Genomic DNA, 16579 nt, shown 5'->3' on the forward strand with positions numbered 1-16579 from the left:
AAGGTATTTAACTGAGCGGTGATGACGTTCGCTGAAGGAATCCAATTTCAGTAGGAGCTAGTTCTAGTCGTTTCGAGGCTCTCAGTATGTATAAACAGATTTTGGGGTTGCCTTAAATTGCCTGTGACATGCTAGCTGGTTCGTGCCATTGGGAAACTAGGGAAAGCCTTTCTTTTACTGCCGGAAGGATGCGAATGTATCACGTAAAGTGTTTTACGGGGGAAGTAAATGGCGGTAAAAGAAGTTACGGTAAATAACAATAATGTAGTATTGGGCTCCTTGTGCACAGAGTCGCTGAGCGAATAAGTATGTTTACGTTTCGATCGGTTATTCCGTTATGATACTTTTGGTAGATCATAAATCAGATTGGTTTAATGTGAATGGTTAATAAAGAAACACTTCACGATAAAGTTGATTTGATGAACAAGATTCAACCAATTTGGAGGGTTTGCTTGTCGCAATAAACCAATCAATCACAAGCATGTTGTCACATAAATTGTACAACCTTCTGTACACACTTTCAAAAGTTTATTTCCAAGTAAATTTTCAGGTCCTTGAAAGAACCGTGTTGTTATTTTTATGTATCCAAACAAAATTATCTTTTTGTTTATGTTTCTTTTATTACAATATTTCAATGTTGTCTCAGAGGGCAGGAGGATTGTCTTCCGAAAGATTAAGAACAATCTTAAAAGAGGAAAAATTTTCGGTTCACATTTTTTTTCCAAATCACTTATTCGATTTTTCACGAAATTTGCTTCAATTTTGCACAGTTTTAGCTCCGAATACAAATCGCTTAATAGTATTTCGAACAGCGTGAACGCTAGCTGCATCCTGGTTTATCAATTTTTTAACAAATTGTTTGGTTTTAGTGAAGCATTTGATCGTAATCAATGGAAGTTTTATTTTTCAAAAACCTACGCATTTCGTAATACGCTGGAATAGTAACTAAAAATATGATCCGTTCATATTCTGTGCTCACAAGACGCAAATATATTTGCATAACGACTCGTTAGACATAAATGCGTCACGATTTTAACTAGACTCTTATCGAAAAATTGGGGATAATAGTGGAATAAATCATATTCCAACAAAAACTTGAGTGTCTTAATACGCATCGACTCATCTTATAAAAAAGAAGGGCGGAGGGAAAGGATATAAGCGTTCGATTGAATGTTATATCTTCCGCCCTTCTCCTAAGCGCCCCATACACACACACAATACTATTGTACGAATTTATTGACATTACTATTACAATATTATGGCGTCACAGTCATATTTGTGCAATGAAATTGAATCATTTGGAGATGATATTGAAGTCGGTCCTGAATATTGTGCAAGGCTGGCTACTGACGTTTAATATTTCATCGCAAGTATTTGTTGGAACCTGACACTTGATATCCCATAATGCCGGAAGTGAACGATTAGTCTCAATAAACTCGAGAATAAAATTCCCGTTGGCGTTTTTGATGGCCATCGCGACACACGCGTCCTCGAAAAACAGTCTGTGATTTTTTTAGGATAACACTCACTTTACACCCGAGGCGATGTAAATGTAAACATGAGCTTTGACAATACCTGAAACCATATTGCAGAACGTCACACATAGATCATGCAATAATGTAAGCGTTGCACAATAAATATCTAAATTTGTTTATATCATGCAATATATTGACAACATTTCAATTACTGAAACCCACCCTCAATATTATTTCACAACCACCTATGTTGCGCAATAATATTGTAGATGTATGGGTCGCATTGTATATGCATCGCGCTTCGATGCAACATGATTCTCTGAAGCCATGCCATGTAAGCTTACTCTCGAACAGAATGGAATGGAGAAATGCTGCTTGTTGCATTTGAAAGTATGTACGAGTAAAATCGACCTCTTTCATCGTTACTTTGTTCATTTTTTTTACTATTTCCATTTCCAGCGGACAAAAACACATGTGGGAATCTTTTCTCTTAATTTGCGTATTTAGAATCAAAATCCATCCATTAATTGAACAGATATTAATATTTAAAATCTTTCACTTTTACTACCAGAAACTTTGAAATAGAAATATTGAAAGGTTAGACGTAGTCCCACGACAAACATCCCGTAACGACATTCCCACAAAGAATCCGGAAATGGTTCCCACGAGAACACGTGCGCGCAATAGGCCAAAGAACGGATTGAAAGCAACGAAACATTTTTTTTCAATTTGTCATTTGTTTACCTAAATCATGCGTTTGCTCAGCTTCCTTCAGATTTTTTTCAGATCAATAGAAAGTATATAAATTTTACTAATGCATTAGTTCTGGTTTAACTAAACAAAGTTCTGAGTAAATTGAAGAATTACAGTTTTGTGGAAAATCTTATCAATTGTAATGATGAAACCAATCCTAATTTTGAATTCAAAACTGAGATTTTGCTTGTGCATAATAATGTTTTTTTAGTTTTCTCCAAGCGTTCTCGTTATATCCATTCGTGTATCCATGTACAGGGTCTTTCAGATTAAACACTCACGTAACAAATTTTAATAACTTCTACAAAATAGAACCGATTATCATTTTTGAAAACCGAAAATAAAGCTTAATTTAGGACATTGTCGATGTGACCACCTTTTTTTCGATAACGCGTTTTGAACGATGAACAACATTCTTCATGTACAACTCTAACATTACGACTGCGATGCTGCTAAAAATCCGAGTTATTTCTTCTTTAAGTTTCTCCAAATTTTGTGGCTTATTAACATAGCAACATAGTAACGATATTGTGAACAATTAAGGCAAACCCGGTACTATCGGAACGCAAAAAATCTTGCAACTTTTGACGTAGGACTACGTCATTCATTTCTGTACCGGGGTGCAAGTTCAAAGTTTCGGAAACGAGAGAGTGACGCTGCAGTGTAAGGTTTTGAACGATAATACCTCTTTACCGGCTGAATGGAGTGGTATAATAATCACTTCATTCGGAAGATAAAATGTCAAAGAGTTATACGATTGTTACATATTGGTCCAAAAAACCGTTTCAATAGCTTTAGCATTACTTTGAAAACAGGCTATTGAAATCATAACAATCTAGCTCATTGATGATCATTACTTTTGTGGTGATCGGAATGTGTTCCCAAACACGGATGAAAAATCAAGGCACCTGGAGAAACCGTCATCGCCATCGCAGGCTTTCCTTGCTTGCAAATGCGTTCGAGCAAAGGAAGATTTGCGCATTCGGTTCCCGTGGTGCAATCGTATCCAAGAGCACCAGTTTCTTCCGCGTGAAGTGGTCATTACATCAATGAAACCACAATCAATAATACGTTTTTATTTTATTTCATAGCTCTTTATACTTTCATGAATTATATTCAGTTGCTGTTTTGAGGAGGCTGATTAGATGACTATTAAAACTGAGCGAAGACGAAGAAAGCATATTTTTTTAAAGTCGGGTTCATCTTACCCGACTTGATTAGTATTTTTTAACATCAATATTTCTGGAGTAAAATGGAAAAAAATTACCGCTGATTCGATAAACTGTAAAAAAGTTATGGTGAAAGACTCACGTAAAGAAAAATAACTCAAAAAATTACTTGTTGACCATAAGAACTTTATTTTCTGCAGACGAAATTTACATCGAACTGATATTTGCAGATCACTTTTATGTTTCTATTTACAGTTTTGACAGAACACCAGCTAGGTGTACACAGTAAAAGTTAAAAGTGTTGATACACTGTATTCCAAGTTTGTGCATCTTTCACTTTTAAAATAGCAATGTAAATTATCGATCATACACAAATGTTCATCTCACCCGCTCTATCCGTATCCCCCTAGTAGTATAAACAATTTGAGAGTGCAGACAGCAGCTTGATTACTCAAGCCATTTTCAGAACCGTAATCACTGTATCTTTCCACATTTCGTATAAAAGAAAAAAAAACAGTTGAGGAACCTGTCCAAGAACCAATAGATCGTTCCAACAAAAAACCAATGGTTATTAGAGGTCCCGAAATTTAACATGAACACCGACTATCGTCTCTCATTCGGCACTCGTACTATCACGTGAAACGTCGAGGCGACCGAAAGACGCCTGTTTTTCCTCATTGGCTATAATTATTTTATTATGTTATCAAAATTGTTAATGAAGCTTTCAGGGTTTTAGGGAAAAAAAAGTTCACAACGTTATGTTTTTTTTTTTCACAAAAAAAGATCAGAATGTGTATTTAAAGAAATATTTACTTTCCAGAAAATAAATTACAAAAAAGTGATTTTTTACAGGATTATAACATAGTTTTTGCTTTTTTATTTATGAACTGTTGAGGTAGATTGTAAAGACAACAACAATTATTTTATTTGGGGCAATTTTCGCTTGTCCTCATTATCGTGGCGTATTATGTGCGAATGTCACAGTTCAACGCTTCGTTATACCAATGATAGATACAAATCAGCAAGGTCAACTATATCCTGAATACTGACTGCAGATGGGGGGCGTAGATGAAAACTCGTCCTTTTCCATTCGTTTTTTGTTCTCCGAAATTTGCTGTCGCCGCGCATAGAATCTCAGACTATTATAAATTTTTTTTATTTTTCTTCAGCCAAAAGTGCTGAGAACAAAGCAAATGTTTCGTCCTAGCCTGTCCTTGTTCCAGCTCAGCAATGCGCTGTTCGTTCGTTTAACCTTTTCACATAACGCGGCCTAACTTTTTGTTGTCCACCCCCTCCCCCGTTTTTCAGCAGTCACGAGTTTTTAGGTTATTGTCTGTCCAACCAATCAGGCACATTTGTCTTGTTGTTGACTTTGAGGAGCGACGTTCAATCTTCCTCCTTCATGACATTGTTCACATTCAGACGATTCGCGCAAAGTTTCCCTTTCGAAGGCGAAAAGTTCTAATTTTTAAATTTATGCCTTTACCGTACAAATCCACGCGAACGCCGGTCGCATGACACGAAGCGGATTCATTCCTGCCGCTGGTATGACTGGCGGGTGATTATTTTTTGTCTCCAGGGTTGAGGTCTGTCTTCAGCTGAGCCGAGCTGCTAGTGTTCAGTTGGGTTTCATTTGGGATGGTTGACTAGGTTGCACCGAAGAATCCGGACTGTTGGAATAATGGCCTCCCCGGCATCCTTTGCTAGCTTAGAGAGCGATGGAAGTGATGTACTTTGATTGACGTTGATTTGTCTTGATTGATAGCAAACTAATTATTGTCTTATATTCTTCCCCCAATTTGCAGCATCGCGCATCATCGATGCAGAAGCTGGGAAAAGGAGAACCTGTCGATAATGACGAGTTCGAGTCATGGGTCAAGTCGAAGCAGCTTCTCAAGCCAGATGACCAGTTGGATCTCACTGAGGCCGAGCTGGGTGAAGAGATACCCAAGCTCTTGTCAACGGAGAACAGACATTTGCCGCGGAATTTAGTGATTTACAATTTTCACGAAGCAGCTTTCGTGTCTGTGCCTCCGCCGGAGAACACCGTTACATTGCTGGAATTTGAAGGAACATCTCTGTATAAGGATACCCCGGAAGCGAAGGAACAAATCGCACGGAAAGGAACCGATGGTAAGCGTTGAATACTCGTACACTTTGTACCGAACCGTCTCTAAAAAGTCACAAAAGAGTGAAAGCAGAAGACTATGGAGAGATTTTTTTATGGATGGTTTTAAATATCAAATTTGCATGGATTTTTGGAATGAGCATTTTCGATATCAATTTTTTACATATCCTGGTGTTTAGAGTTGCAAATATTCATGAAGGGTCTCACTGGGTAAGGAATTAAAGAGTGCTCCCAAACCAAATCACAAGCTCTATGGAAAGCGTTATATAGGGAACCAAATAAGAAATTTTGACTATTTTTTGTACCCGTATGTGGTTTACCATATATGGAATATATGGTGATAAACGTACTTTTCAATTTTTTGCACGCTAATCTCTATAGAGTGATTCCTCCAACGAACACGAATTTACGGAGAATTTTTTAATTTCACATTTTTTATTTTGCTGACTTTGTTTTTCTAACTACAACTTTTTCATGTTTTCTTTAGAAAAATTACAACTAATCCTAACTTTGTTAAACAAGTTGAGCGCTTGATGCGGACTGAATTGAAGGCGAGGCAAGAACAATCCGGGGCTCAACGTGATAAAGCCAAGATATAGTGTATCCGACAAAGTTTTAGATTTTATTGAATCATGAACTTTTCTCGAAGACATCAACTTTCTGTCTTTCATAGATTCTAGAATATATGGTATTTTTGTATGGAGACTCCTGAAAAAATAATGTTTTACTCATAAAACTGTTGTGTATAAATTCTCGCGTTTGACATGTCCTTGACGTGTTTCTAAATACAAAAAAGTTTGCAGAATATGTCAATCGCGATAATCAACACACTAAAATGTTACGGTTTGAACATTCATAATAATTTTCCAAAGAAAACATGAAAATGTTGTTGTTAGGAAAATTTTTTCCCTGTACCAGTGGTCTTCTTCCGATGCATGGATTACTTGTAGGTAATTGTATGGGTAATTCATATAATTTTTGTGCAGAGTTAAAAAAAACTAGTTTTTGAGGAAAATAATTTTAATTTTCTATTTCCTTGATATTTTTGATTGAAATATAAATAATTTCCCACGTTTCATTCTTTAACCAATATATTTTAGGTCGTATGGTTTTTGAGTTGAGATTTATTAAAAAACTCAAAATTTCGAAAAGCATCTCACTCAAAAATATAGGACCTACAAAATGGCGGTTGAAGAAAGAAATATTGAAAATAACTTACGATTTCATTAAAAAAAACATGAAACAATTAAAAAAAAATATTGCAGTAAACATTTTTAAAATTAAAATTCAGTTTTCTCAAAAATATGTTTTTTTCAAATATATTTTTTTTTTCAGTGTAATTAAAAAAATAATCCTACATTTCACCCTTGGACGAGATTTTTTTTAGGTATTATAGTTCTTGAATTGGAAACATTTGTAATAATTGCTAATTTAAATTGCTAATTTGAAAATGCCATAAAAAATCATTTTTCATTTGCCCTGGATTACATAAACAACAAATTGTTGGATACAATATTGGATTTAATGTGTCAAAAGTTTTATATTAAAGAAAAAGTTGTTTGTGGAGTATTCCATTTTTGAACATCATTTTGAACTGTTTTGGGTAAAAAAAAGTTTTTTTCAGTGTGTAATTGTTCCAGAACTGCAATGTTACAATCTATTACCATTTATTATTTTCTGAAATGGTACCATTTTTGCATAAGCCCTTTACAAAAATTACTCGTGATCGAATTGAAAAACTTTTAGACGAATTTCATGCCAACTCGTCTTATGAATTGGCAGCACCATCTCAGATGGAACGTTGTGGGTGTAACACATGGGTCCTTTAAGCAAGATTACATGTTTAAAATATTTAAAAAAATAGACTACTTAAAAAAATGGGTTGGGTATATCTATGATATAACCGCAAGGTTGACGTGAGACTATCTTAGCTTAGCAATCATTTGTTTGTATTGATTAAATTTTTGATTGAATGAAACAATTTCCGAATTCATTTGAATTCAATATATTTGTTTTGTGAGTAAAAAGATTGTATAATGCCATGTAAGGTCAATTCATGCATTGTGATAGATTATGTTCTTCGTTACAAGTAAATTTAATGACAGTCCTTCTACGTTTGGTATGATGCCCAGGGCAAAATATGTGAACGGAAAAATTACCAAACGATTACTTTATTTTACATTTCCCTCTGAAGTTTTCATCTCTTAAGTGTACGTACTTCTCGAACCGCAAATTTGCTTGATTTGATGAACTTCAAGCACTTAGTTTCGATTTTGACATGTACGACGAACGCATATTGTTTAATCAATAGGCTTCATCGCAGCAAATGGTTATCAATATTTTGCATAATCATCAAATGATATGCGTAGAAATTCAGTGAACAGAAGATATGAAGGCATATCCTTCAATGCAATCTTGAATAACCGAGCCAAAACGTTGTGTTCGAACTCGCTTTTGTAATTCCTGTTAGGAAAACACTTTTCGGAGTGCAAAAAAAAACATGCGGGTGCAGAAATATCCCCAGCTTGCTTGAATCAACAACTTCAACTTCTACTTTTTATACTATAGAGGTTATAAACTTAAAAGTTCATTCGCTTTTAGTGTCTGCACGATTTTATCAGGTTCCTAAGTTTAGGAGACCGTGTTAAGGAAACATATTCTAGTCATTTATTTGCAAAGACGATTTCCCCAGACATCTTGGTTTTGAAGTATGTGTTAGGCAAACACATTTCAGTCGGAACAAAAATACCCCCGAGTTTCATGTATTTGCATTGCCAATTTCCCTACGCTCCATGGATTTGAAGTCTGTGTTAGGGAAACGCATTTCAGTCGGAACAAAAATGTCCCCGCCTTACATGTATTTGCAATGCTATTTCTCCACCGCTGCTTGGTGAGAACACTCTGTGTTAGGAAACACATTTTGGTGAGAACAAAAGTCCTCATATTTTCTTGTTTTTGGAATGCAGATTCCCTCAAGGCTGCTTGGTTTTGATGACTGTGTCGGGGAATCCGTAATTCGGGCCAATCAAAACGAGGCAGTTAGGGCGTTTAGATAACGCTTAACATTTTACAGTTATTCAATTGTTTATCTAATGGAAAACAACTGTTTATTAATTGCGATAGAAGCGTAGAAATATTCCCTATCAATTGATGCAAACATCATTCCAACCCAGTAAGGAATGTTCGAGTTATAAGCATTCGGAATCTTTCATTTTTTCCTGTATGTTCTGTGTTTAGGTTTTCATTTTACTCCCCATATACTCCGGTTAGACGTAGTCCCACGTCAAAAAAAAAAATAAAAATATTTTTTCTCGAAAATATAGTCTTTTAAAATTTAAAAAAAAATTATTTGCCCATATAATTTCCAACAAGTTACTCATACATTGGAAGACAGATACTTTTACAGGAAAAAAGTTTTTCAATCAACCACTTTTTGATGTTTTTTCTTTGAAACACTACTATTAATGTTTAATTCGTGACATTTTTATGCATAAATTATCGCGATTTACATGTTCTACTAACTTGAGAAACATGTCAAGAACATGCCAAAAACGAGAATTTACAAACAAAAATGCTACGAGTAAAACATTATTTTCCAGGAGCATCAATATAAAAATGCCACATATTTCAGAAACTTTAAAAGATAGAAAGATGGCGCCTTCGACAAAAGTTCATATTTTAGTAAGATCTAAAGCTTTGTCGAATAGCTATCTTGACTTTAAACAAAATAGGATTAGTTGTAATTTTTTCAAAGAAAACATGAAAAGGTTGTTGCTAGAAAAACTTTTTTCCTGTAAAAGGGTCCATCTTCTGATGTACAGACGTCTTGTTAGAAATTGTAAGGGGCTATTCATATATATATTTTTTTGAGAATTTTTTAAATATTTTTTGACGTAGGACTACGTCTAACCGGAAGATATAGGGGGTGAAATGGAAATCTAGGCACTGAACAAGTAGGAAAAAATGCAAGATTTGGAACGCTTATAACTCGAGCATTTCTCAATAGATCGCAAAGGTTTTTGCATCAATTGATAGGAAATATATCTACGCATCTATCATAACGAATAACATTTCATTTTTCTTGAAATAAATAATTGAATAATTGTGAAATATCAAGCATTGTCAAAATGCACTATGTGCCCATTTTTGATTGGTCCATTTTGTGCTCCTCAAATCGAACCGACCAAAACGGGCAACCAGAGCAGCAGCGAAATAGAATGAACCACGATTGGAAAGGAAAAAGAAAAAAATGAACGAAACATTGGTCGCAGTCTCACACATGCGTAATTCTCGAGCCAGCCAGTCAGCTTAAAAATCCTCGCTCCGCTGCCGTAACGATCATTCTCATCCAAACCGTACACCACATCGTTTCGCATCACATCAAATCAACAAAGCAACACAAGCAGCCATGTCCGGACATGGTAAAGGAGGAAAAGTGAAGGGAAAGGCAAAATCCCGCTCGAACCGTGTTGATCTGGAGTTCCCCGCAAGAGTAGCTAGGCCGAGCGCGTTAGTACCAGTGCACCAGTCCACCTAGCCGGCGTTATATAGTTTCGGCCGCCGAAGTGATCGAGTTAGCTGGTAAAGCTGCTCGCGACGATAAGAAAACCCGCATTCGGAACAGAACACATTCGGTTCTGTGGACATCAAGACAACAGGCAGTTGCAGCGAGTGGCGAGTGGCAAACGCAATCGCAAAACGGCATCAGGTAGCAGAAGAAAAAAGTTTGTTCTTTATACAAACTGCTTTGGTGGCAAATCCAGAACAAGGCGGCATCGAGGGCGTTCGAAATGGTTTTTTTTTCAAAACTACGAGTACTAAGTTTTCTAAATTGGAACCATTCCATAAAACAAGGCGCTTTTCAGGGCCATTAAACCTTCCAAAAAAGAGTTTAGGAAATACAGTTCAATGCTTTCTAAAACAATATCCAAAATAATAATAAAACACAAATTGATTTTTTCTTAATTTGTTTGCCAGGATATGATGAGTATGTGAATTTGGCAGTTGTTCTGAGCTTATTGATTTTCACCAATTCTTAAATTGCTTCTAGATTGAAAGTACAGTAATTTACACTTATCTCGACATTTAGCTAATTGGTCGGACCAGAAATGCGACATATTTAGTTGGCCATTTTTGTAAACATAAAGTTCGGGGTCCAAATTATGACCCCACATTGAAGGTCGACACTGTACCACTGTCATCGCAAATGTTCAATTACAGGTTAAAATTACCTCCAATCCGATACTGAGTAGTGGTAATGCGACGTGCCATTGAATGTAATTTACTGTAAAATATGTCACAAGCTGGATGGGAAGAAATTTTCCAACTGTGAAAGCTGTGGCGAGTGGCAAATGCAATCGCTAAACAGCAAGGTTTAGCCGAACAAGATGGGGATATCGAGTGATAACAAAACAATAAACTCTTTAGATTGAAGATAATTTTGTGATCCTGAAAAGGACCCTTTTTAGCCTGCATGTGAATCCAACGAGCGAACAAATCGTAATGAATGTATTTTTTTGCCATCGCTCCCTTTTAACGCTCATTCGTTCGTCTCGTTAGACTCGCCCCTCTGGCTGAGTCTGCCGATTTGTCTCTATCCTGTGAGTGTGTACCGCTAGAGTATAAAACACGCGGACCCCAAAAAATATCTTATTTTCTTTCAAACCGTAAACCCGTGTGGTTGTACGGCATCGGCATCGTGGACGTAACAAAGGAGGACAAGTTAAGGGAAAGGCAAAGTCTCACTCGAACCGTGCAAGTCTCCAGTTCCCTGTTGGTCGCATTCACTGATTGCTCCGCAAGGGTAACTAGGCCGAACGGATTGGTGCCGGAGCACCAGTATACCTAACAGCGATTATAGAGTTTCGGCCGTCGGAGTGCTCGAGTTGGCTTGCAAAGCTGCTCACGACAATCAGAAAACCCGCATCAAGAACAGAGCAGCTTCGGTTCGGCGCTCATCAAGGCAACAATTAGTTTCAGTGAGTGGCAAAGTGTTTCTCCGGCACGTCGCATCAAATGTAATTTACTGAACAACATGTCACAAGCTGGATGGGAAGAAATATTCCAACTGTGAAAGCTGTGGCGAGTGGCAAACGCAATAGCGAAACAGGAAGGTTTAACCGAACAAGATGGGAATATCGAGTGATAAAAAAAACACAACACCAAAGGTTCTTTTCAGAACCATCAACATATTCATGAAGAGTAAACAGTAAACTAATCCATTTTTAAGGTAGATAGGTAGGTATTCACGTAGGAGAAGAAAATAAAACAATATATTTAAAATATATATTTAACAAAAGCTGTCCCCATTGTATAGTCCTACGTCACTCCGGTTATGTCCCCGACATTACCCACCCGTCTTTTTTTTTTCGTATCTTTTCATGAAAATTTAAATAATTTCCTAAATTTATCCTTTGACCAGAATGTTGTAGGTATCATAGCTTTTGAGTTATAATTTTTAAAAGAAATTAAGAAACATTTTTTGCCCTTTCAAAAAGTAGTTTTTTTTTAAATATTTCAAGTATGCAAAGTTGCTTGAAGGAACCATGCGTTACACCCATAACGTTCCACTGCTATCTGAGATAATGTTGCCAATGGTCAGTCGAGTTGGCATGGAATACGTCAATAGCGTAAAATGGCATCGTGCTTAGTGCCGAACAATCGACTGCGAGTGATCGGTTTTCTACATTATTAATATTTTTTTAAGAAAATAATGTTTACCTATCCTAGCAACCATACAGTTTGTAGTTTGGCTCCTTTAAACTTGTGTAACTGAGCCTGTAAAAACAAACGATTATAAAAAAATAGGGCCGAACAAGTTAGCAAAGTTCCAGCCAAATCAAAAATATGAAATTAGAATAGTTTCGTGTTGATTGGTGGTGTGCCTCAATAGCTTCGAGATATATATTCGAAGAATTACTTAAAGTGCATCTTACTATGCTGTATAGAGAAATATTATAAAAAAAAACTCCATCAAAATTGAAGTTCTAAAAAACGTGAATTTTTTTTTTCGGGGGATTTAGAAATACAGTGTTCCCAACCATAATTTTCAAATATCAGGAAGAATGAAAATAAAAATCTGGAGAAATCAGGATAGTCCGTATTGGGTTTGTCGGAAAGTTCGTTGATGATTTTTTTGGGAAAACAAAAGTGTCTTTTTTATAGGCAGACATACAATTTTTAAATATACACAGTTTTGTTTTACAATCTTTCACGCAATCTGAAAATTCTATTCTCTCAGAACATGATTGTTTTCTCGACTATTCAAGGTATTTTATGAGAATTCTGCTGCGTTTTATTTGTGCAGTTACGAGTTGAAAATTTATCGGCTGGTTGCAAGAAGCTCATGATACAGAATTCCTTTCCAATCTAATTAGACACAGAGTATGCATTTCTATGGGTGAAAACCTGCTTTAGGGTTAGCTAATGGTGGTTCGTTTCGCTTAATCTAATTTTTTTCCGCCCAAAATTGATGGAATCTTCTACGATGCATTTATTATATTTATTACATATTCTCATACGGTACACCCAGGTTTTTTATACGGGGGATAGGTACCTCGAAAAACACCGCGTCAATTGGAAAATCCGCGTAAACAAATAGGTAACCTAAAATCCTCGTGAAAATCACGATAGCGTGCGACACTAATTTCAGCCACAAGCACTTATTACCGTCATATGCTCTGAGAGAACATGAGGGAGAGGTGTGATACTGCTAATTTTTTCACGAGGGGACCTCAAACTGTTAAAAATATTTTAAATAACTTATAATAACTCTAATATCTGATAATGATTTCATATTATAATGAATAGTTTTTGTGGATATATATGGGAATTTATAAACAAATCGTGCTAATCTGATAGAGTCCCTATAGACTGACACTGACTTTTCCTTCTTCCCACGGTGGACTTTTCCTTCAGAGAATATACTATAAAACTATTTGCAGAAAAGTCCACAATGAATACGCATACCAAGCAAAATGTACAAAAATCAGGAAAAATCAAGATAACTTCAGAAAAATCAGACAAAATTTTGTGTTTTTCAGAATATTAGGGAACATACTAAAAAGTCTGGGAATTCTAGAAAAATCAGGAAGGCTAGCATCTCCGCCTCGAACTATGGTTGCTTTTTATTAGAGATCAGTTGGTGACCTTTCAAACATGTATTGCCTCGTTGAAGAAGACGATGTAATTACCCCTGAATTTTCTGTTTATTTGATAATTTCATCAGAGTTCTTATTAGTCTAGTTGATTCAATCTAAGTACAGGAGAATTTCTTAAAGCCTGTGAAAAATTTATACGGTACTATGTTGGACTACATTTACAAATGAAAAGCTAGCCTGAGAGAAACACTAAAGTATCAATGGGAGATTGAAAGTAACATTTGTAAAAAAAAACTTCAAATGAGATTAATCAAAACATATTACACAATGATCAGAGAAATTATAATCAATGAGATGAAAAATTGGAACAAAAAATCTGTGCTAGTAGCAAATCGATGGGAACAAATATTTTCAGAAATAGAAAACAAATTTCTAGGATGTAAGGAATTCGTGGAGCGTACTAATTATATTTTGTGTTTGCCTAGTAGTAACGATCCAGCTGGAAGGATTTTGTACGATGAACATTATGTGGGCAAACGAAAAGTCGCGACTCAATGTTGGACACCTGGTAGCTAAGATAATTGCGAAACAAAACTTCGATCTGGAATGTGACAATTTCTATGATAAAATTTCTAAAAATCCTGTTCTGCTTCACAAAGTATCTCCATCATTTGAATATGAACGAATGAAATTCGTTGGAGAGAACAAAGTAGGTAAATATAAAAATGTTGAATTGTTTGACTTTATTCCCGGTTTTATTCACTCATTCATAGAATTCTTCATAAAATTGCATTTTGTTTATTTATTTATTTATTTAATTTTGCTTGCGTGTCCCGTTTTTTTTCTGAACTATTTGGTCAGCCTAGAAATACCCAAATAGAATACTATGCAGAATCTTCGATATAATTTTTTTTTTATAATTTGTCGCGAAACACTTTGAGTATTTTTTTTATTCTCATTTCCAAGCCTATTGAGAATGGTGCGAAAAAAAGAAAAACTACTTTTTCACCATAGCTCTTATGGTAAACCATATAGGGAATCAGACAAATTGCCGTTTTTTCATATTTGATACTCTATAGGAGAAGTGGGGGCAAAGTGGTCACCCTAAGGTCCATTTCCAGCGTCCACATACCGTCCACATAGTTCAACTCATTATTGTTCAAGATCGCAAACGGGTTTTACTATAAAAAAAACAAATTAGTACATTTTTCATCATTGGAATAAAAGATGAAAAATCGACCTTTTTTTTGCATGGAGGTAAAGTGGTCACTCGCGCATATCAAGCTAAATGGGATAGATTTGTGCTTTTTTTGTCCAAATTTGATCGAATACTACAGTAAGTTTATGTATGAATGATACAGTAGGTTTATGTATGAAATAAGTTTGGCCTATTCACCTAGAGTCTGAATTTAAATTTTCTCATGCATACAAAAACGTAGTTAGAAACACATAATGTTCCACACAATGAGGCTTGGTGTAGTTGGAGTGACATATTTATCCAGGGTCAAAGCCACAAAAGGATCCTCTTCAAGAGCAGAATGTGATGCGGTATATCAGCTTTAGTAAACAGAACATTGTAAGTTGTTATTCACCTATGACCACTTTGCCCCCAAACATCAATATAATTTCTATGCTAATCAATCGCTGAGATTAAACAAAATATCTGTTCATCTCTCCAAGAATATGTGAACAGTCGTCCAAACTGATGATTTGTCCAATGTATCAGATTGAATAAACTAAATTTCACGATAAATTCCTTAGATACCATGCGCACAAAACTACGGCCTAATGGCTATCGAGGGAGCAATTTCTGTTTCTATTTATATTACGACATGCGACAGCTCTACTGAAGTACAGGGGGACTCAAAAGTAATTAAATTCTTCAAACATAAGGTGACTATCAATACGGCATCTATAGTCAATAGTTATACTACCAAACAAACAGGTGAACACTTTGCCCCCCATGACCAATTTGCCCCCACTACCCCTACAATATTTTCTATAGCGCTGGTGATAAGGCGTGAAGCACCTTTTTCGAACATGTGGATACAACACAATATTAGATTTTAGGAAAATAAAAAAAATAAAATAAAAAAAAAATATATTCGTTTTGTTGAACAAAATGTCCAGATTTTTTAAAACTTAATTTCATTCTGTTTTAATAGTCATTTGATTCAGCCACCTCATTGATTCTCGGTCAGTCATACCTATACGCGAGTATAGGAAGGTTAAATATAAACTAATACAAATACTGGGTCTACAAAAATCTAAAAAAATCGAAATTTGGAAATATTTGGTGTACCGGTAAGTTTCTTCGGTTTTACAACAGATGGCGTAACTTGATTATTATTCCAGTGAATCAAATTTCCAGACATTCTTTGGAAAATTACTGTTATTGTGCGTCTTTTTCAGTATATATCAGAATGTTGAAGCGTGGGCAACATAGTTTTTTGCCACTTCGAATATGTCGAATTACGTACCAACGAGAGTGATTTTGCGGGGAGTGTTACTTCATTACTTCAATATGAATAGAAAAGTTTCGGAAAGTTATCGCATATTGGTTTGCTCAGTTTAAAAGTGGTAATTTTGACTTAGAAGACGAAGAACGTTCCAGGCCGCAAAAAAGTTTGAAGATGAAGAATTGGAGGCTTTACTCGATCAAGATCCGTCACAAACGCAACAATAACTTATAGATACACTTGGAGTAGTTCAGAAAACCATATCCGATCGTTTAAAAGCAATGGGAATGATCCGAAAGATAGGAAATTGGGTGCCGTATGAATTGAAGCCACGCAACGTCGAACGCCGTTTTTTCACGTGCGAACAACTGCTCCAACGGCATAAAAAGAGGGTTTTTTGCATCGAATCGTTACTGGCGATGAAAAGTGGGTCTATTACGACAACCTAAACGTCGGGCAACGTATGGATACCTCAGCCATGCATCAACATCGACGG

At 35.8% G+C, this 16579-nt stretch overlaps 1 protein-coding gene across 6 annotated transcripts in view; it reads left to right on the forward strand.

Moving 5' to 3' along the window:
• The window catches only part of LOC129779030 (dynein intermediate chain 2, ciliary), a 61626-nt gene that overhangs the window by 26299 nt on the left and 18748 nt on the right, over positions 1-16579 (forward strand). For 4 of the 6 annotated variants that reach the window (XM_055786268.1, XM_055786270.1, XM_055786269.1 and 1 more), the window contains one exon: positions 5203-5530. In XM_055786268.1, coding sequence (XP_055642243.1) covers positions 5203-5530 — 328 coding nt within the window. Of the gene's footprint in view, positions 1-5028; positions 5127-5202; positions 5531-16579 lie in introns of those variants that run through there. The other 2 variants (XM_055786267.1, XM_055786272.1) reach the window with 1 other exon arrangement.

This window comes from Toxorhynchites rutilus, chromosome 3 (assembly GCF_029784135.1).
Source record: "Toxorhynchites rutilus septentrionalis strain SRP chromosome 3, ASM2978413v1, whole genome shotgun sequence".
NCBI lineage: Eukaryota > Metazoa > Arthropoda > Insecta > Diptera > Culicidae > Toxorhynchites > Toxorhynchites rutilus.